The following is a 20,943-nucleotide window of genomic DNA, read 5'->3' as shown; positions in this document are numbered from 1 at the left end:
CTGTCACTAATAACGGGGGTAATTTTCACTGCGGGAGTTAATCACCAAGCACAACATACATATACACCGAGGACGTGGCCGAGGGCCGCACAAAAATGTTTCGCGGGCCGCATTCGGCCCGCGGGCCGCGTGTTTGAGACCCCTGATATAAGCGAACACTTCATGATTCTAGATCTAGAAGTGTAAATGCGATTCATATTATTTATTATTTCCTACAAAAGATTTCCGACTAGTGCAGCAAATACTTTTGTGTTCTAAATAGATACAAGATTGGTTAATAGTGCAAACAAGCAATACACTTACGGTAATTATATTGTTGATATCAAACGCCTCATTAACTTCCATTTTCGCGCTGCTTTTCCGGAAGTACGATCAGCCTCTGGTTCGCCGAGTCTGACCGCGGATCACTTCGCAAGAGGCCGACATACAGACATCAGTCCACCTATACACCTCCATGGTTACATGTACTATTATACGCACACTGGTAAAGAGAAACATTCTTCTCCCTGTGCACACCCCTCCACACGCGTGTTGTATCAGCCATGTAAACATGCTAGATAAAGAAAAAAAACCCAGCATGCTCGAGACGAGAGTTGAACCCAGGACAGCCAACCTTCACTGTATTGGTGACAGGCCCACAGGCGGAAGGAAGGGGGTTGGGTGGGCAGATTTTTCCCAGTCAAGCTCTCCATGGCACGGGTTGATGGGAAAATAGTTTTCATGCGATCATTGACAAATACTTTTTATAGAGGACCATCAGACTTTGAGCTTCACAGCTTCGATTTTTGGAGAGCGGGGAGGGGCATGTATTGATCACTTTCTCAGTTCCTATCATGTACTGAGGGGTTGGAATAGACTGTCGCATTCATTTTCAAATGCAATTTAAAAGAACTGACCTGACCCCCCACCCCCTGCAACAAGTCATTAGTGATGACATGGAGAAAAAAGGCATGAATGCACTGTGTGAGACATTGAGTAAAATATTAGGAATGCACACATTTCTGCAGACGATAAAAACCATGAACTTTGGTTCCTTAGACACGAGAGCGTCCGCAAAACTGTTCTCAATGCTGTACTTGAAGCACTTTGTGTATAATGTTTAATCCTCCTTAATGCCGTTAGGAGGAAAAACCTGAGAAAAGATCATGTCGATTTGACTGATTTCTGCATAAACGTCCTATCCTCATCTGCTTTGGTGGATGGAGCTGTGGAAATAATGATTTGTTTCTGAAGCGGAAAGAAAAGGGGATCCAACAAAACCGCTAAATTACAGCAGAGCGATGATGCAATGAAATACTTGGAGCTAGTAAAGTTCAAAATTTACAAACTTAAAGAAATACGCGCTCACATCCTGACCCTGCGTACAAATAATGTAAACAAATTATTTATACTGTTTTGGTCAGACTATAGTCCCTTTTATTTCAAAACAGCATTTACCTTTGTCAGACCAAATAAAAGCTCTCGATGTATTTTTTTTGTTTCCGAGGATTCGTCCTGTCGTGGGCAACTTCAAACAGCCGTGTAACTGCATTCAGAAAGAGATGTGACCTCTATTTTCAGCAGCGACTTCCACAGATCGATCTCCGGTCAGCGCACACAACTCCTGGCATCAAATCAGAAGCCACAGAGCCGCGCCATCGAGACTTGTGGAGGGGCGGCGCCGGATGGAGGAAGGGAGGGGATGGAAAGAAAAGAAGAAAAGGTGTGTATGTGTGTAGGGGGAGGGAGCCGGAAGGGGAGTAGGTTGGGTGGCATGGAGTTAGTGAAGGTCACAGCGGAGGCCGTGCGATTGCTGTTCACCCGTCGTGCAGACCCGGATCGATGCTCGTTGGGTGGGTCTGGCAGGAAGCCTCCCAGCATGCACTGCGCCAGCCTATCAAGGGCACGGTGTGTGTCGGGTGTCTCCTGGGAAAACAGCGTTTGGGGAGGGGGGAGGGAGGATAAGTTTTTTTCTCCCCCACTACCCTCCCACCGGTCTGCCTGCATAATGAATTGGCCGTTCACTTGACATTCCACCAACATGTGTGCGGTCCTCTAATTGTGTGCGTCCAACATTTCTCAGAAGATGCAGCTTGGCTTGTTCGGCTCCATTTAAAAAAAGCTGTAATACAACAGGTTTTGATATTGTTTTGAGGATATCGGATTTAGAATAATAATGTTGATGCTGACCGCACCATGCTGTTGATGTAATGATAAGAACGACAGGAAGAACGCCTACCAGACCCACGGAGGTCAAAGTTTGAGGCTTGTCTACTTGTCGAGCGAGCACACAGGAAATACAGTATCATCGACTTTCATCAGTTAGCGATACCACATCCTGCTCCACAAGACCATGGCTTCGTTGTACAACTGAAAGTCTATCGAGCGGCAAAATTTCTACTACATGATTCTCAGCCTTGAATTTTCCACCCTTTCTCTCTTTCTCTAAGAACGTTTCGGCCATGTACAAAAGATGATGGACAATAGACTCGCCAGTGTTATTGCTGTTCGTGAGTCGTTTTCAGTTGTTTCATTGTGATGCAACTGGCAAGCCTGGACTTTATTGGTGATGACAGTAAATAAATGATCAATACTGGCATCAGGAAGATCAGGTTACAATAGTGTATGAGTGAGGAGGCATTGTGCCAAGTCAAGATCGTGCCACTGAAGGACATGCTCATTGATGTGCCGGCCTGTGAACTCTGAACTTTGGATCAGCACGTGCTAAGAGTAAGTGTTTGTGAATCTACGTCCCCTATCCGGGAAGAGTTCGATTCACAAGCCAGGACACTTTCTAACACATAATCGACTTTCTCCACGGAAGATCTGTTCGACCATCCATCCGGGACACTTACTTTGTTGTATCTTGAAATCAAGTGTCTTTTCTCTTCATAAGTGTCAGACCAGATGTTCGGACACTGTCTTTTGCGAGGCGAATATTCGTTCTTGAGCGAACGAGAACGTTCTTGTAACTCCAGACATAAAAATAGAAAATACATAAGCAGAGCATCGCCAGTAGTCAGCCAAGTATTTGAGCAGTCACCCCCATTAGTTGTTTTTTTTCCCTCCCTCTGTTAGCTGGATGACTTCGGGCCTGTGATAATGCGAGGAAGCTGGAAGTGGTTCAACAGATCACGCAGACCGGTCATCATCTTGAGTCTTCTGGCTGTGGTCGGCTCGGTACTGAAGCTGCTGTACGAATTCAACAGCGCTGCAGCAGTGCAGCATTCGCATAACGGTTTGTTTACCAGAAAGCAGCGTCTGAAAACATCCACTCTGGTCGTAAGCTCTGGTCCAGCATCAGACCTCCCAGAATACCGTCCGTGCAGCGGCCGGCCCTGCTCTAACCTCCAGCATTTAAGCAGAAACGAATGGGTTTCAGAGGTCAATGGTTCGGCATCCATTCCCAGAATGCCGGGTCAAAGGTTTTCAGCAGCTCACGTGGCTGAACTTGGTGTGGTTTCACAGTCGTCTGTCGTGTCGTCTTGGCCACCCAGGACAAGCAAGATCGACTGGGACCCTTTCTTGGTTGTCGTCGTGTGCTCGAAACCAGAAAACACTCAGCTGCGCCTGGCTGTTCGACGGACGTGGGGCTTGAACCTCGACAGCGCCAAGGTTCTGGTCCGGTTCTTCGTCGGCCAAGACGACGGCTGGGACAGCATCATCGCCAGAGAGCAGGAGCTGCACAGCGATGTCATCAAAACTGACCTGGCCGACACCTACTTCAACTTGTCGCGCAAAGTTCTGAGCGCCCTCTCGTGGTCCGCGCGGAACGCCCCGCGCGCGCGCTACGTCATGAAGACGGACGACGACACCTACGTCAACGTGCCGTACCTACTGCACGCGCTGCGCAGCCACGCGCTGGGGGACGACTACAGCATCGCGGGGGCCGTGTGCGTCAACTCTTCCGTCGTGCGGGACCCCGCCGACAAGTGGTTCGTCACCTACCTGGACTACCCGAGCGACGTCTACCCGACCTACGTCTTCGGAGGCGGCTACGTGATGAGCGTGACGGCGGCCAGAGCCATCCTGCTCGCCAGCCGCAACTCGGACTACCTGCACCTGGAGGACGTCTACGTCACCGGCATTCTCGCAAAGCGTGCCGGGATACGCCGTGTGGCTCACGAGGGTTTTTCTTTCTGGATGTCCAAGCGTCCGTCACCTTGTGAGATGGCGATCAACTCGCGTGTGACGGCTGTGAATTTGACAGCAAACGAGTTTTACAAGCTGTATTCGGAAATTCATCTCATTTTACGTACAGGTAACTGGACGGCGTGCTACCAAGAAAGAGGCCATGACTAGCAACAAATCATGTACACATTCTGCAGCATCACACATCACTAGACACTACAAGGATGGTTGACACACACACACACACAGGTATGCATAGTCGCTTACTAATTAGCATGGTCTTAAAAATCATTCTCATCTAATTCCAGCAGGAAGTGGAGGTCCACATTTTATAATGCTCCAGTGTCCAACAACACCTACGTCGTACTGTGCAGTCTCTTCAGTGCGTGTGACTTTCATTTCTGAAAAATATTAAATCATCGTTATTTTCTGATGTAGAGAAAGGTAATAATAAGACATGCTTTTAAAAAGACTTTCAAGATAACAAGCTAGGCAGTAGGCGACTCCCAATAAATAAAATCCATTATTTTCAATGTCTTCTTACATCCAGGGTTATCAACAGAAATCACAGTCTTTGTCAACTTTTAGTTGTCAATGCTTCTGCTGCTGCTCTCGCATTTCAGACTTTCTGTTAGTTCTCGTTCTTGAGCTTTCTAGACTGGGCTCAACCTAGAAGTGACAGAAAGTGAAAAAATATTAGTTGTTGACGTTTCAAAATATCAAAGGTACAGGATACTATGTCCTAGGGGTTAATGGATAATGCTGGGCAGAATAAATCAATTATGATGTTCCAGTCCTAAGAAAGTCTCGAAAAATTTGTGTGGTTGCAATGGCCATCACGAGGTGAAAAAAGTTTTCCTAATCTATCAATTCTCTGTATTTGCGACGTGAATACTTACCTTAAGAGGCGAGGGATGTCTCCAATGCCGGATGTTCACAGTATACACTCAGGTGCAGTCTTATTCTGGGATTCTCCACATATGTAGCTGCTGTTTCTTCAAAAGGTACAACTTTTTCGAGATGATGGGTGAATTCTTTGTTTTCAAAACAGCCATTACATGATGAAAATAGATGCAGAATATGTTTTCCATTCATGCGGAACTGACTCGTTGGGTTGAAAAGAAGTCGGGTTGTTAGTCTTCCTTCGTTTATACAAAGGTCGTACAAAATAGAGATAAGACATTGGCCTCGCACTTTCAAAGGTAAAGTAGTCACGGAGCGCGTGGCGGCCGTTTGTCGTAGCGAGACCCGAGGTTGACTAGAGAGCTGGTCGTGTCGGTGTTGCAGGTGGAATGTTTACAGGTTGACATGTTGGCTGTCATCGTGTTTATACAACTCACCTCTGAGCTTGCGCCGTCGCAAGAGGAGGAAAATGATGAAGATGACCAACAACACCAGCGCCCCGCCGCAGACCCCGGCAACCAGCGGTACTAGAGGTAAGGACCTGGCTGAGAAAACAAAGGAGACAAGTTATGGGAACATGAGTTACAGTAACTGATCTCTGTCTAGATAGTAACAGGGGAACATAGAAAGACCTGATTGCAATACCTTTCTGTTAACACCTGCAATGCCGGTGTCTCTCAATTCTCTACAGCCACCCCTTGCAGAAGCATGTGATCGGATGATAGGTAGGACAGACAGGTGAGCATAGTATCACACCCAGTTGATACCGGCAGGGAATAAATATAATTATATATATAGAGTCTTATACTGTGTGCGTGCTTGTGTGTGTGTCTCACAAGTTGGAGGACAAAGCTAACAGACCCATATAAGTGCCCCAAAATGTTAGTCACTGGTCCGTTATCTAACTGCAAATAAATGCCATCTTTCTCAGTCGTGATGTTGCGCGTTTTAAGTCATCGTCATCGTCATCGTCGTCGTCAAGCAAAAATGGCGATGGAATGGCAATGTTTGTCGACTAGATACAACAAACGACAAAGATATTTAGAAATATTTGTGAGGTGCTCAGAAATACACATAGATCTCCTAGAAAGTCCTTAACATAGTAAAGCTCCTACCTTCCTTTTCACCCTCGTTTCAAAGAAATGTTGTAGGCACCTGGTATCACCTACCTGGAGATAAACCTTCGCAGTAGCAGTGCATTGTCCTCAGCCTGGTGTTGAGAAGCTTCTCCGTTTTTGACTCTATATCCACAGAGAGGCACTGACTCTGCTCCTTTTGAAACCTGTTTGTGGATGGCACAAAAATTATTTTATCCATCTGCCTGCACTTACCTGAAATGTTTACTGCGTATTGTGTGTAAACAACTCTACACGGCTACACCTGATTACAACATACCCACTCACTGTAGGTGTCAGCCGCCAGTAGATGTTAATACAGTTGGCAGATGACTCAGCCCTAAGTCATACACAGGCCAAAGGTCAGTCTTACCCAGACAAATGCCGTTAAACGTCTGACCAAGCTTGGAAAGTTGTGTGTGAAGTAATGAAGGTGAAAGTCACAGGAAACCAGTGTTGTTTTGGGGTAGATTGAGGTGATTTGAACAACATCTGGAGTTTTAGGTTCCCACATTCAGTCTGACTATTTTTCATGTCATCTGAAGCTTTTTTAGGGTTTTTTTCTACCACTTACATTGTTCGTGTGGTTGATTAGCACTCAGAACACAAGCCTAACATTGTGGTAGCGCATAAACGTGTACATGTATCAACAATGATAACAATAGTAATAAGAAAAGAGTAAATACTTGCAAATACATGTGACAATTCAGTGGAACTTTAAAGTTTTCACGGATCGTTTCTTCCCCTGGTCTGAGACGACCTTTAGAAGATGCATTGTTACTGATAGCAAGAGAACATAGAGAAAGTTGCTATTGTCGGTGAAATCGTAAATAATTGTTATTTCACTCAAGAAAATACCTGCAGAGCTTGTCTAGATCCGCCGTATTGTTTAGGCAGTTAGCAAGGTTCTGCCAGGTCGGCTCATCATCATCATCAGGACCATAATCATCATTATATTTTTCTATCTTGATCTTCAGCTCCTCTTCTAGCTCCCTTTTTAAAAATTTTCTCGCCTCAGGCCCGCATCTGTTAGTCTCTGTGGCATTCTGGTCGTCCTTGTATTGAGTCAGTACACTGGAACAAGAACAGACGATTGAGGTTTGTGTCGGGTACACAAGGTTGTAATGCTAGTCATGTACACCAGTCATATACACCAGTCATGTACACCAGTCATGTACACCAGTCATGTACACCAGTCATGTACACCAGACAGTAAAGCCGCCAGAAACTCAGTGGCTGCAATACCAAGTTCAACCTTCTGTGTCTCTCATTACACATTTTATCAAAAGACTGAAATGATGCCTTGGTGGTTAAGGAAATAAACTGATTAAAACAAATTCAAAAGAATTTATGCATGTACGTATGTGTTGTATATGTGAGTAGGTGAGTATGTATTTTTGTTTGAAATGCAATTCAATATTATGTGGATATTTTCATGTCTATTCACACACACACACACACAAAAGAAAGTGGAGGTAGAGTTTGCTGTTGTATACTAACCCACAGATGTTATGGAGCTGGATATCACCGCCTTCCAAGATACGACTGAGGGTTTCAGTTTTGTACAGCTCCCTGGTACATGTGTATAACATCTTGCATTTGTTCTCTATTATATGTCTGTTATTTTCAATATAGTCTTTGTGCACGTCTGTGACAAAAAAGACAAAAGCATCATGGTTAGTTGTTAACAACAGTCTTAACGTCAACAGAAATTGTCAACGATCTGTTTTACTATTTCTGATAGAGAAATGGCTTACAAATAATAAAATATGTTATTAGGTTAATATGATAAGAAATCCCAGTAATACAGGATGCTATAAATGACAAGTTGTGAATAAAATTGTTGCGAATCCCTTCATTGACTAGTCCATCGGCCCAAGTGGAAGCATAACAAACCCATCAACAATTGTGTACACAAATTGCATACTAGGCATCTGGATTGTCATCAACACGTAGACATTTGAATTTCAACAAATTTCTTTCCAAAACAGCAAGGTTTGCTTTATCTTTGTTAACCACAAGGTGTTTGGCAACTTAACACAAAAAAAAGAAGTTGATTTTGCAGACCCACTACCGTATCACCAGCACGATATCACCAGCAAACAGAATAATTAATTGAATAAAATCAGAGGAAAGCTGAATACCGTGCATACCTTCTTGTCGAATTTATTAGTTAATTTATAAATAAACAGCGAAATCAAAATTTTTGTTTAAGACATCTAGGAAACTTGAAATACTCGGCCCCATCCCATCTGTTGCTGTACCATTAAAAAACTTTTATACATAGCTTTGATGGCTCTGAGCATCTTTCCATGAACACCATTCTTCTAGAGCACATGTAACAATTTTTATTGTTACAGAGGCTTTACAAAATTCAATGTAAGTTCCTTATAGTTTTTTTTTTTGTTGTTGTTCCTGACCAATTGCTTTTGCATGAGTGACATTATAGTAAGTATGCGATCTATTGTACTATAATTTTTTCCTGAAACCAGCTTGTTCTTCACCTGCTTTACTGTTTTCCTCGATCAAGTCATTGATCATCTGTAACATCGGCATTATCTATGCTTGACTTTCCTAACTCGGTAACTAGGGACACCTTACACATAGCAACAATAAAATTATATTGGTGTATATGCATACTAACACTAACTTCGTCATATGTATGCGCACGTGTGTGAATGAAAGAGGGAGAGAGAGATAAAGAAAAAATACTTGTTCTCACCTGAGACCTCACAGGACCTCGCATGTTCAGAAGTTGAAGCAGTGTCTCGGTTTGCTAACAGAGAAAGATGAATGCAGGTTGTTCAGCCTTGTTATAAGCATGAGTTATCTTACATTTCAAAAGACTTCAGGATTTACCAGTAAGAGCGACGGAAATGTCAAAAAATGTTGACAAACTGTTTTTATAAGATGTGTATCTTATCGTGCGTGCGTGCGTACGTGTGTGTGAGAGAGAGAGAAAGAGACGTTTTCTTATTGTTATGAGGATAACCTCTTCTTCTACTCGTATTGTGACCATCAGGAACATCTTGATTGTCGACTGCAAAAAGTCAACAAAAACACAAGATGAATGAAGATTCTATGTATTCAGTTATGTAATTAACATCCATCATCCTACGTTTCAAAACATTGTACTGCAGCAGCAAGAATGAATGAGGAAGCAAAACAATGAGATAGTAAGAGGATGTTGAGGGAGGATGACAGCTGTCTACAGGCGGCCATCTTATACACGTCTTTCTTCTTATCTTTCACAATAAAAGTCGCTCATTGTATAGAGAAAGAAAAAGCACTATACAGTGATACCTCGGTTCTCGAACATAATTCGTTCCGGGAGGACGGTCGAGAACCAAATTGTTCGAGAACCGAAGCAATGAAACCCATAGGAAATAATGGAAACTGGATTAATTCGTTCCAAGCCCCAGAAAATGCCTATTTACTGGCCTAATTTGTATATAATATGTAGAAAAACATGAGTCTCATCAAGAAATAAGAAATAAAAGTGTATTTATTAAAACAAAAAAAAAATAAATAAAATGTACTGTACAGTACAGTAAATTGTGTTTCATTTACTGTACCTGTACCAAACTTTATGGCAGGAGGGAATGAATGTGGAGGGAGGAGGGAAGGGGGATGGTTATTGTATTGAAGGGGAGTCCTCTTCAATAAAAACAGAGGGTAACTGCTCTTCGGGTGTTTCTGTTCTCTGTATCTTTTGCTGAGGAGAATCAGAATCTTGCTCTGCAGTTGCTTGTCTGATTTCTTTACGGAAGAATTTGTCAATTGTTTGCTGTTTTTTTCTCCTTTGCAAAATTTTGCGGAAAGTGGACATAACATTGTCATTAAAAATGTTAACTGCTCTATTTGCTACCACTTTATCAGGGTGATGTTGTTCAACAAAATTTGCGATTTCTGCCCAATTTGCACACATTTCATGACTCTCTCCACAAAAACGTGACTCTCTCTCTCTCTCTCTGCACTCACACTGATGACGCAAGCAAGGCGCGCTGGGCTGAATCAGAGATCTGTAGGTCCCTACAGATCTCTGGCTGAATGAACGCCATTCGGCTCAACTCGGCTCATCTCGGACGTTCGGATGTTCGAGTTCCAAATATTTGTTCGGATTCCAAGACAAAATTTTCTCGAATTTCCTGGTCGAATACCGATTTGGTCGAAAACCAAGGCGTTCGAGAACCGAGGTATCACTGTATATATATATTGTGTGTGTTTACACCTCACTAACCTGTATTCACATCATTTCCCACATTGTTGTCATAGTTATTGCTGCTGCCACAATCGTCCTCGTCATCACAACCTTCGGTCTGTGTCCGTGGAGGAGTGTCAGCTCCCCTCCTTGTCTCCAGGGTCTTTGTGTGGCTGCTAGAGGTCTCCTGGGGGGGACTGGTTAGTGGATTAGTTTGACCTGACATCCTTCTTCTCACTTCTTTAGTCACAATCACGCGATTCTTAGCTTTTCTGTTTTGTTTTGTTTTTTTCCTGTGAGTGTAGAAGTTCGCTTTTCAGGAAGATCTGCACTTCCGATGACTGTGTGTTTGTTTTTTCTCCCGTCCTGAATGCACGAGATGTTGTTACTCTGTTGTCTGAAGTCTCTAGAAGTTTCCAGATTCCAGAACAAACGTCTGGGAGGATCCTCAGCGTGGAAGCCTGACTGCCTGCGTGTCACACTATGACAGTTGTTTACAGATGAGGTTGTTTGGATGACTGTGAGCAGGTTCCTAGAACACACAATGACGAGGAAGTTAAAATGTTTTGTGCAGAGACACAGGACGTGGCGATGCCGGGCTTTGAGTGATACCATCAGAAGTGGTCGCCAGAACAAGTGTGCCAGAGCTTTGGACTGTAATGTTTAGAAGTGTTAGATGAGTCTTAGACATTAACCTTTAATGCTAATCAGTGATGACTCACCATCAAGGATATAATTAGCTCTGCATCTTGACAACCAGCAAGAGAATTCGAGGCCGAGAGTTTGTCAAAGCCAACCTTATATCAGTATTCAATCTGTTTCTTGCCTTTTTGTATCCAGATTCTCAGTAAATCCACTCCCACTGAGATGTATGGAGGAAAATGAAACTAAAACTCGGAAACACAATGGCGACTTTTGGATTTGCACTCTAGAAGCTTGGTAACAATTGTTCCTGAAGTAAAATAAGCGCAGAAGAATTAGTTCGCAGATCCAAGTATTCATCTTGTTCCTCGTCGGGAATTAGAGACAACAACCGCAAGACATAAAAACCAAAACATGTTAGCAGTGGGATCTGCCCTCTGAAAAAAGATTTTTAAAAAGATTGAAGAAAAGTAGATAAATAAATGCGGGAGACGTTTTTGCGCAACGTGGAACCGAGTTTCTCCCTTCTTAGTGACAGAATTGATGTAAACAACTAATTGATGTTGTCTCTGTTGTACAACTTCTCAGTCGCAGCCAATAAGATTTATGCATCTACATACAGACATCAGTCACCACCATCTATGTTCAAGACACTCCTGAAAGCAAGAAGTCACAGTCAGGGATGTTATTTAGTGTCTGTAGACATTTACAGCTTCACGGATGTAACTTTTTAAAATTTTGTAGCCTTATGTCTGCAAAACGGAAGAGAGGAAGTATTTATTGACTTAGTGAGCAAGAAATTATTTGCAAATTTAGCAGTTTTCTACTCCTAAACACTTCATCGACTTCAACTAGTATCGTGGAACATTCGCTTTACTGTAGTTTGGCATGAATTTCGAAAATGAAAGTACGAGTATTGAACTATATCTGGAGAAGTTGTATCATACACTCTTTTTTTTTCTTTTTTTTTTTTCTTTTTTTTTTTTTTTTACTCAGTTATCACAAAAAAATTACACAACACACGGAAACGCACACTCACACACACACACACACACACAAACGCGCGTGCACAGCATCGAAAGCATAGTTGCTAGAGAGGTCACGTGAACGTGGCCATCAGCACCCGCCAGCCTCCCGACAGAAGGTTTAACTTCCTCATAGATGAGCAGTTTGAGGAAAACTAATATAAGCTCTCCATCAACCTCGCTGTTCGGGTAGGCAATCAATAAACATCGATGATATCAACGGTATTTCCGACACAAACCACCATGAACATTGTACACGTCACTCAAAAACAAACATCAACTTCAGGTAAGTGAATCTCGCATTCCTCCTCGCGTTTTCTTACTCGGTCTTACTAACAATAGTGTGAGATATCACAACAACAATAACCGTCTCAAATAAGAAAAGATGTCGTATGTCTCAAAATACAGCTACTTTCCACAAACACCGACTTTCACACTTTTTGCAGGCAAAACATCCGGTCGAAGCACGACGAAACGGACAGCAATACGTCCTGTAACTACACGTGCGACTGCTGCAACTACGACTACAGCAACTACGACTGCAGCAACTATGAGCACTCCTTGTGGGAGGAACTCAGGTTAGTCTCTGGCTCTGGTCCCTTTGATAAGACTACGATTCTTACACCGATTCTCAAGTAACTATAATCATGTTTACAAAGGTGTTTTCATCAAACACTGGATGTAAATATTACTGAGATGTAACTCTGTGTACCCGCCTTGTCCATTCTGATTAGTCATAGAGGATTGAGTTAAATTTCTTGTCCCACTGTCCAGTTTAGCATGACAAGTAATAAATATTTCTAAATTCTATTTTATACTGCCATTAAGTGTACTTCTGACAACATTGTTATTACAAGATCATTAGTCATGTTTATTTATTATCCATGTTACGATGTGAAAGAGTAATTAACTGACGAACTGTATATAGTGTAGATACTTTTACAGAGGTTGATTCTTCCTCTTGTCTAGTTTAAAAACGTGTTTGAGCAGTCAGATGGCCTCGTTATAAGGATTCGGTTAAATTCAATTGTGTATTTCGGGCATCTATGCTCACTGAGTCAGACGACACACAGACTCGATTGTAACCGGGGGAGGAAACAACTCAGAGATCACGTGTGACTTAGTGTCGTCATGTCAGTCACACAGTCAAACAGAATCAGATTCTTGCACAGTTGTAACTGAGTGGGGGCTCCGAGCTTTTGAAATGGTTTCACACACCCACACACACCCACACTCACACCCACACTCACACTCATACATCCACACACCCACACTCATACACCCACCCACACATGTAATGACCTTATGGTGTGGTTTGCCAGGACAACACAACTCTTATGTAAAGGACAACCTCAACATCGTGCGACAGAAGTGCAGCGAGTTTCACGCCTGTACCGTGGAGCTGTATAAGTCTGAGAACCTTCACCGCATCCTGGCCGGCGACAACATTCAGCTCCGTAACATCTGTGGGTAGGTATCCCTCCATCTTTCTCTTTCTTCTTCTCTTTTTTTTCTCTCCCTCACACACAAACACACACGCACGCACGAAATCACAGAAGAGGAGCGGATAGCCTAGCGATTAGAAGGACGGTGTGCGACCCTCCAGTCGTGTAGACTGGCACAAGATCCACATACCCAGGGTGTCGCAGCTGTAAAGTTGGGTACCTCACTTCACGGAGTACTGGGTCTATCACCTGATACACTCCAGTCGTCCGACTGTTGCAGTCTGTTGTACCAAAACGCCAACGGCGGCTACAGGGTTCTGGACAACCAGTGCTCAACTCAGGCGAGAGAATCCATCAAGGAAATACTGGGTGATGAGGAGTTATCCCCCATTCTAGAAGGAAGCAGCTCTAGAGAGGACAGCTGGAGGAAACTCAAAACCTGTTTAGACAACACCCAAGAGGACAACACATACCTCGACAAACTGTGCAGGTCAGTCTCTCATAGAATACCTTTAACAAAGAAAACTAAACAAAGAAAATATCATAAAATTTCACATACGTGTGCACAATATAGTGTAACAGAACAGCAAGATGTGTGGTAGAATGAAATATAAACAGGTAACAATAACTTTAATAATAATCATCATCAAACAGGTTAAAGGGAAACTCTACAGCTCCGCTGTGCAGCTCAACTGATGTACAGGTGACGACGGAGAAGTTTTTCAACACCAAGTTGAGACTATACCACTGTACCTGTAACACCTTTACTCAACAGTCGGGTGAGCAGAGGAACTCATAGAGACAATACTGATAACAGTGACGATGTATTCCACCCTGACATCGGTGATAATATTATTACTATTGACATATGTTTAATCTATACAGTAGATTAACAATAGCTTCAAGTATTGTTTATTTCGAGTTACTATTTCATGCTCCCCTCTTGAAACATTTGACTGATTAAAACGGTTTCAGGTGTGAACGATGATTTGTGACTCTCTGTTTATGCTCCCTGGTAACCTAAACACAGGTAACCTGTTATAAGATGCGCAGGTTGTATTAATGTGTGGCTGTTGTTTCCTCAGCTGAGTCCTTGCCTCTGAGGCTGATTGGGGGGTCTGTGCTGTGTCGCTGATATTCCTGCTCATCGTCGTCATCGTCGTTCTCTGCGTGCGACAACGAAAGCTCAAACATCGTCTGTACGTCCTGCCATGCAATATCACAGGATGTGTGGACAAACCTCCTCTAGACTTTGTTCTTCTACTGTCTTCAAACCATTCTGTCCTGTAAAAAAAGGAGTATCCCCAAATGTATTCGCCCACCAGTCCCTAGTCTTGTCTTCTGTTGCAACCTTCAACTCTTTCAGAATTGTATCAAAATTGACATTGCAAGCTTTGAGCACATGAAATTCGCCCAAAACCTGAAATAGCCACTAGATCATAGATATAAAAACTACAAATCTTTATTGGACTTCCACGATTTTTAAAATACGTTTTCTAAACAATATTTTTTGCTGTAAAAATGAGATGAGTTTATTTTAAAAGTAAAAATGATAATTCCAGAATCAATACGACACGTATATTTTTAAGTTAATAGATAAATATTGCTTTCTTTATTTCTTGTGTGTGCGTGCGGGAATTAGAAGCTGTGAGAAAAAATTCCTTTTCCAGCCTTTTTGGTAGTTTTGTATCATGGAAGGTTGACAAGGTTTGTGGTGATATTTAGCTCCTATACATTTCTGTCGTGTTACTTGTAGTTTTTAGTTCATACTTCGATGTACATTTGATCATCAGGACAACCGAGTCCAAACGCTCGGGAAAGACAACATCACCGACAGATGACTGGTGTACCAGCCAGGGTATCCGCGATCGCTCTCAGGTACGTGAATCCTCGTGTGCGCCACGTCGACTTAGTTCTCGCCTCTTACGTAGGTCGCAAAAAAGGTGAAAACATTTGAATTATGTGTTAGTCAATTTAGATTAATTAACAACTTACACAATATTATTTTTTGAATCTTTTATAAAGAAGAATATTGATGTATTACTTTGAAGCCGCCAGACAGAACTTTTGCATCTCAATTAAAAGATGAATGTTTGTATCAAATGAAGAAATAATGAGACGACACTACAAAATCAGGCTCCGTCATATTATTTGAAAGTATACGATGTATTTATTTGTCAGTAGGCGTGTGAATTAGTATAAATTTCTATCAAGGATAGAAGGCTGGACTGGTAATAAACATACAGAGCGATGCAATATAAATGAACATTCTTACAAAAATAAAAACCTCAATAGCTTTACAGAGTGTATTTAGTATTTAACGGCAGATTCCGGTTTAATATTTAATGAACTGTAAAGCTGTGTAAGTCGTTTACATAGGGGCTGATACTCTATGTTCAGGGTGCTTCCACGTGTTATAAAGATGGTGCTGGTCATTTCTAGGTACCCCAAAGTCCGACCAGTCGACCTGCTGGCCATCAGCCGTGGTTACCCGAGCCTTATATTCCTTACCAACTTCCGACGACCACCAGCCACAGCGACGACGACTATCTGCTGCCAGACGTGGCCTGTGTGTACTACAAGAATCAGTTACCTGAACATCCTGCAACTGTCGCCATCCAGCCTCCTCCACAAGACCGTCCGTACGTCCTGGCCAAGCACGTGGCGCCATCTCCCGCCACCGACAGGAAGACGAGGGCCACTGAAGGACCTGACAGGTCGCTGGAGGAAGCCACGTACTTCGATAAGATCGACATCAAGTCCGTGACGGAAACCAGTCCTGACGGCGGCTACACCCCCCTGGGTCTCACCCCCACCTTGGTGGTCAGACACCAGTCGGCTGATTCAGAAGAGGGCAAAAGTAGCAACCCTCAGTATTTGGAACTCGAACCTTCTCAAAACTGAAAACTTCTTCCACATTTTCCTTTTCATTATTTTATTCTTACGCAACTCTAGCACATGTATTTCTGAACTGCAGCCTGGTGTTATCACATGATTTGAATGTGTGCTGTGTTTAAAAAAGTCATGTACCTGACATTTGTATTTGTTGTTTTAATCATGTGCTATATAAGTAAGAACTAAATCTGGGATAAATGAGACATTAACTGCCACAATCTCTAAATTAGTATAAACCTCTCTCTTTCTCTCTCACACACACTTTCGCGTGTATTGTAGATACCATTCACCCAGTACATATTCGGTGTTGTAGTCGTAATAAGAATAATAATAGCATCTATCACAAAGTACCCCTATGAAAAAGAGGTTTACAAGGGATAAATAATAAGTGCATGTTTTGGTGAGTCAAAGAAAGTCACTCTGGATCTCATGCCAGCGTTTGAATATCAGCATACCGGGACTAACTTCACATTCTAACACAACCAACAGTTTAGTATACAATAAACCTATGTCATACTTTCTTGATAATGCGTGTACTTTGTGTCTGTCAAGTGTGCTGGTCAATAAACAAACGTTGCCTTGAAAATAAAGACAAGATATTTTTAAACAATTTTCAGCCAATGCATTTACTCTGTGCTTGGTTTAAGAGGTTTGAATGATGTGTCTGGATTCTTGGGAGAGGTTTTGTGATTCTGTCTTCTCTCACTGTTCAGTACCCTTGTTTTTGTCTCGGACAAGGGATCAGCTACACGTGCGCAGATTTTATTAATGTGTCTTCGTTAGAGTAAGGGACGAACTTTGAGAAGATTAACATCAAATCCGTGACGGAAAACAGTTCTGAAGGCGGCTACACCACCCACCCTGGGTCTCACCCCCACCATGGTGGTCAATCGTCAGTCGGCTGATTCAGAAGAAACGAAAGTAGAAACCCTGATTTTTTGAACTCGAACCTTCTTAAAAGTTTTCTCACATTTTCCTTATCCTCCTTTCAACCTAACACGACTGTCTATGTGTCTACACTGTGGCTGGTCAGTGCGTGCAAATTACTTTCAAACCAAATTACTTTATGAAATTCGGTTTGTTGATTAACTTGTTATGTCAATGACTAGCTTTATGAGTAAGAATCAAATATGTGATGAATATGAAATCAACTGTCATCATCTCTAACTTGGTATAAATCTCTCTGCCGATGAAACATACAAACTTTTGCTTCATAAATACACCAGAGCTATGTTTACACATGTCATTTATTTCGTATCATCTAGAAATAGTTCATAAAAAAATCGACAAATAAATCCTCACAATTTCTTTCTTTCTTCAAGCCGATTATCACGACCTGTGTCATGATGTTTGATGAAGCCGAGCTGTTTACACATAAGTTCAGTTAATAACTGTCGGCGTTTTGAAAATACACACGTGGTATAGTAGTGAGTAGTTCTAGTTCACCTGAACGATACTCTGATAAATAAATAAATACAAAACACATGGAGACACGTAGTTTCTGTGTGTTTCGTGCTTCATATTACAAACAAAAGTAAACATAATGCAGCACTTTAAATTATCAAAGAACCGACTGGAGTAAACAATTGTTTTCTTCCTCCCAGCTAATTGTAGTCCCGGACTGAGCAGTTTTTATTTGAATGAAGGAAGTGCATTTATATCTCCTCATCTATTTTCACAACTTCCCTCTATTATTAGTATTCATGCGCTGTGTTTATCTATTTCTAATTTCATTCCTAAGATCTGTGTTCATGTATTTCTAATTTCATACTTAGTAATAACACAGTGTGAATATTTCTGTTGGATGCATATATATATTCTCCAAATCTGATCGTGGACCTTGTGAGGTCATGTACCTGTAACTGGTCATCGTTATTTGCTTGTTCCCTGAGCTTTTCAACATTTTCTTCCTCCTCAAATTGTATTAATAATCTTTGCAAGTTTATCTTCATCAAGCCCCGCATGATTAACATCATAATTAATGTGAGTACACCATTCCATCTCGGTGAGTACACTTACACTGTATAAAGAATTATCTCACAAAAAATAAAATAAATAAAAATAAACATTTAAAAAATTGGTTCGTGTTTTTCTTTCTTAAAGAAAAATATCACAATAATTACCCGGTTGGTTACCCTGATATTTCTACACACATGGTTGAGCAATATGTATAACAGCAGACCTTCCAGTGTTAGAGGTAACTCAAACACTAAATCCAAAAGTAAAGGTGGGTCTTTTGCAGACTCCAAACTTTCTAAAGAAAATGTCAAAGATAAAAAAGAGCAACAATGGTATAAATTAGCGAAACAAAAATCCCAATGATGACACATACTACAGTACCTAGAATATGAATGGTTCTAGTTTTCGTGGGAACTTTTCCTACAACGGTAAAGTGAAAGGTACAAACACGAATTAAGCTGGTCACCTGCCTCGGTCTGGTTACATGACAATCAGAATATCAACAACATCACTTACGGTTGTTATATAAAGATAATAAATAATGTCTGTGACAGTCTTGAGGAAGGAGTTCCTGCTGTCATCGACATACAGAGGTCGAAGGTCAGGAGTATCCAGGCATGAAGCTTAGTAATATTTTAAATATTTCTTTATTATGCTGAGGTAAAGTAAGGCAGATTTTAAAAACTTGACTTAGATGTATCTTTAATTGAACAGCTACACAATGTAGTAACATACTTCCTGAAGCGTCCTGACCTGGAGAAGAAAATAAAAAAGTTAATGGAACTGTTAATGTAGGGAAATAATTAGCAACGACAAGGGAAGTCATTAAGAAATTGTAGTACTGACCACGAAGAGTAAACTCTTCTGTGACTAAAGTGGAGACGTAGACCATGACACAAGGGATGGAGGACAGGATGTAGACACCACAGACCACCACCAGCATCTTGCTGACAGCTGTGTGTCGATCCTGACCCTGCTCACTGGTGGATGACATCTTCCCTCGCCACGTGATGGCGGCTGTCAGCTTGACCATGGTCAGGCCGGTGGTCAGACAAGTGATAATGAAGGTGGTTATCGGTACTACATTCATCATTATGATTTTTTCCAAGACTGTAAAAAACTTTTGGTTTTGCATAAATAAGTCAGACGATTTGGTCAAGACGTACCTTGGTGTACTGTTGGTCCACCGTACCACATAGGTAGCTGGCATGGAGAAGTAACCTACCTGTGTGAGACAAACAATACCAACCATTATCACTGCCATGCCACGACTACTGATCAAAGAGGCCGCCTTTAACGGGAACAGTACGCACAGGCACCGCTCGACGGCGATCACCATGGTGATACACCCGGAGGCAATCCGAAAACCATGGTTAACTCCAACGATGTGTCCTTGGAGAGAAATGTAAAGACCGTCGAAGCGGACGGGGTCGATGAGTTCGAGGAAGAAACACACCATGAATGCCATGGCAACGAGCAGGAAGCACAGGTCCACCAGCACCAGCGCCAACAGACACACGTTCATGCGGCTGCGCAGTCCCTGGCGCCAGAACACCACACAGCTGATGACGTTGGTGGGCACGCCCACGGCGATGATGACAGGCTTCAACACGCAGTTGAAGACAGACAACATCGTCAGGTAGTCGTTGTAAGACATGAGGTCACGTGGACTGGTGGAGGACATGGCGCTAGGTAGGAGCAGAAGTACAAGGTTGACTGGTCCATGACTTGTTACGGGTGGCTGGTCGTCCTGCAGCGTGAAGTTGGACGTAGCAGGTGTTGTCATGGCGTCACGTGACACATCAGTGATTGGCCGCCAAACAATGCTTTCACAGATGAAATGATTGACTGAAAAACAACTACAAGTAGTTAGTGTGAAGATTAATCAGAAGTAGTTTAATCTGAAGACTAACCATCGATAGTCACTTTGAAGATTAATTACAGAAAGAGGAGGCGAGCGGTCAGAAAATACGAGCCAATCGGGTATGTACAGAATCGTGAACAGCTGTGGGTTCGTATCTTGGCTCCGATATACCTCTTTTTCAGAATGTGACACTATCTATTGACCGTCGATAGTTAATTTCCGGATTCTACTCTTTCATCCACCCGATGTGTATAATGAGTTATACACTGTATGTGTGTGTGGTTTTGAGAGAGAGAGAGTGAAGCACTTTGAGAGTGGAGTGCTATATAAATATAACTGCAAAACAAACAACAGAAACCTGAAATAAAAGCAGATATTCTCCATGAAAAATATTTGAAGATGGAGTGTTTGATAAAGTAGAGGCTGATGTCAATGTACACTTACCTCTAACTTACCTGTGGATACACCTGAAGGCTGTCCTACACCTGGACTTTTATAATGACGAGTGTTGCTCTTCACTCACACGTACGCACACATGCACGTACAGTCTACTAAACACACACACACACAGAGGCAAGTGAAGAAGGAGGAATAATATGTCGATGAAACATACAAACACTCGCTTCATAAATACACGAGTTCTATTTACTCACCACTTTTATTTAATAATATTTAGAAATGCTTCAGAAAAATCGAAACAAATCATCACAATTTCTTTCTTTCTTTAAGTGGATTATCAATACCTTTGTCCTGATGTTTAATGAACCGAGATGCTTACACATGA

General features: G+C 42.1%; 4 protein-coding genes across 4 annotated transcripts; 2 read left to right on the top strand and 2 right to left on the bottom strand.

Moving 5' to 3' along the window:
• The first annotated feature begins 1,883 nt into the window (after positions 1–1,883).
• Positions 1,884–4,352, top strand: LOC112576829 (beta-1,3-galactosyltransferase 5-like). The gene has a single exon (XM_025259597.1). The coding sequence runs from the start codon at positions 3,082–3,084 to the stop codon at positions 4,279–4,281; it is 1,200 nt and encodes a 399-aa protein (XP_025115382.1). The 5' UTR covers positions 1,884–3,081; the 3' UTR covers positions 4,282–4,352.
• LOC112576833 lies at positions 4,348–10,857 on the bottom strand. Its single transcript, XM_025259611.1, has 6 exons — positions 10,369–10,857; positions 8,851–8,904; positions 7,629–7,776; positions 6,987–7,202; positions 6,183–6,295; positions 4,348–5,558 (listed from the first exon to the last, which is right to left on the bottom strand). The coding sequence occupies exons 1-6, from the start codon at positions 10,553–10,555 to the stop codon at positions 5,407–5,409; spliced, it is 870 nt and encodes a 289-aa protein (XP_025115396.1). The 5' UTR covers positions 10,556–10,857; the 3' UTR covers positions 4,348–5,406.
• A 1,290-nt stretch (positions 10,858–12,147) lies between these two features.
• On the top strand, positions 12,148–16,881 carry LOC112558618. The gene is made up of 8 exons (XM_025229174.1): positions 12,148–12,282; positions 12,443–12,574; positions 13,319–13,466; positions 13,722–13,931; positions 14,096–14,220; positions 14,527–14,640; positions 15,235–15,319; positions 15,884–16,881. Exons 1-6 carry the CDS (start codon positions 12,207–12,209, stop codon positions 14,574–14,576), a joined length of 741 nt encoding a protein of 246 aa, XP_025084959.1. The 5' UTR covers positions 12,148–12,206; the 3' UTR covers positions 14,577–14,640; positions 15,235–15,319; positions 15,884–16,881.
• A 1,876-nt stretch (positions 16,882–18,757) lies between these two features.
• Positions 18,758–20,081, bottom strand: LOC112557110. Its single transcript, XM_025226790.1, has 2 exons — positions 19,142–20,081; positions 18,758–18,771 (listed from the first exon to the last, which is right to left on the bottom strand). Exons 1-2 carry the CDS (start codon positions 20,079–20,081, stop codon positions 18,758–18,760), a joined length of 954 nt encoding a protein of 317 aa, XP_025082575.1.
• Between the last annotated feature and the right edge of the window lie 862 nt (positions 20,082–20,943).

Source organism: Pomacea canaliculata, linkage group LG1, assembly GCF_003073045.1.
Source record: "Pomacea canaliculata isolate SZHN2017 linkage group LG1, ASM307304v1, whole genome shotgun sequence".
Lineage (NCBI taxonomy): Eukaryota > Metazoa > Mollusca > Gastropoda > Architaenioglossa > Ampullariidae > Pomacea > Pomacea canaliculata.
Note: the sequence above shows the minus strand (reverse complement) of the source record. Positions and strands in the feature narration are given on the sequence as shown.

Excerpts from the sequence above, each read along its gene's own strand:
- LOC112576829 (XM_025259597.1), top strand. The coding sequence starts at position 3,082 with ATGCGAGGAAGCTGGAAGTGGTTCAACAGATCACGCAGACCGGTCATC.
- LOC112576833 (XM_025259611.1), bottom strand. The coding sequence starts at position 10,555 with ATGTCAGGTCAAACTAATCCACTAACCAGTCCCCCCCAGGAGACCTCT. Across the intron at positions 7,203-7,628 it reads CAGCTCCATAACATCTGTGG|TGTACTGACTCAATACAAGG; the intron begins GTTAGTATACAA and ends TTCTTGTTCCAG. Across the intron at positions 5,559-6,182 it reads CTGCGAAGGTTTATCTCCAG|CCAGGTCCTTACCTCTAGTA; the intron begins GTAGGTGATACC and ends TTGTTTTCTCAG.
- LOC112558618 (XM_025229174.1), top strand. The coding sequence starts at position 12,207 with ATGATATCAACGGTATTTCCGACACAAACCACCATGAACATTGTACAC. Across the intron at positions 12,283-12,442 it reads AAAACAAACATCAACTTCAG|GCAAAACATCCGGTCGAAGC; the intron begins GTAAGTGAATCT and ends CACTTTTTGCAG. Across the intron at positions 14,221-14,526 it reads CACCTTTACTCAACAGTCGG|CTGAGTCCTTGCCTCTGAGG; the intron begins GTGAGCAGAGGA and ends TTGTTTCCTCAG.
- LOC112557110 (XM_025226790.1), bottom strand. The coding sequence starts at position 20,081 with ATGACAACACCTGCTACGTCCAACTTCACGCTGCAGGACGACCAGCCA.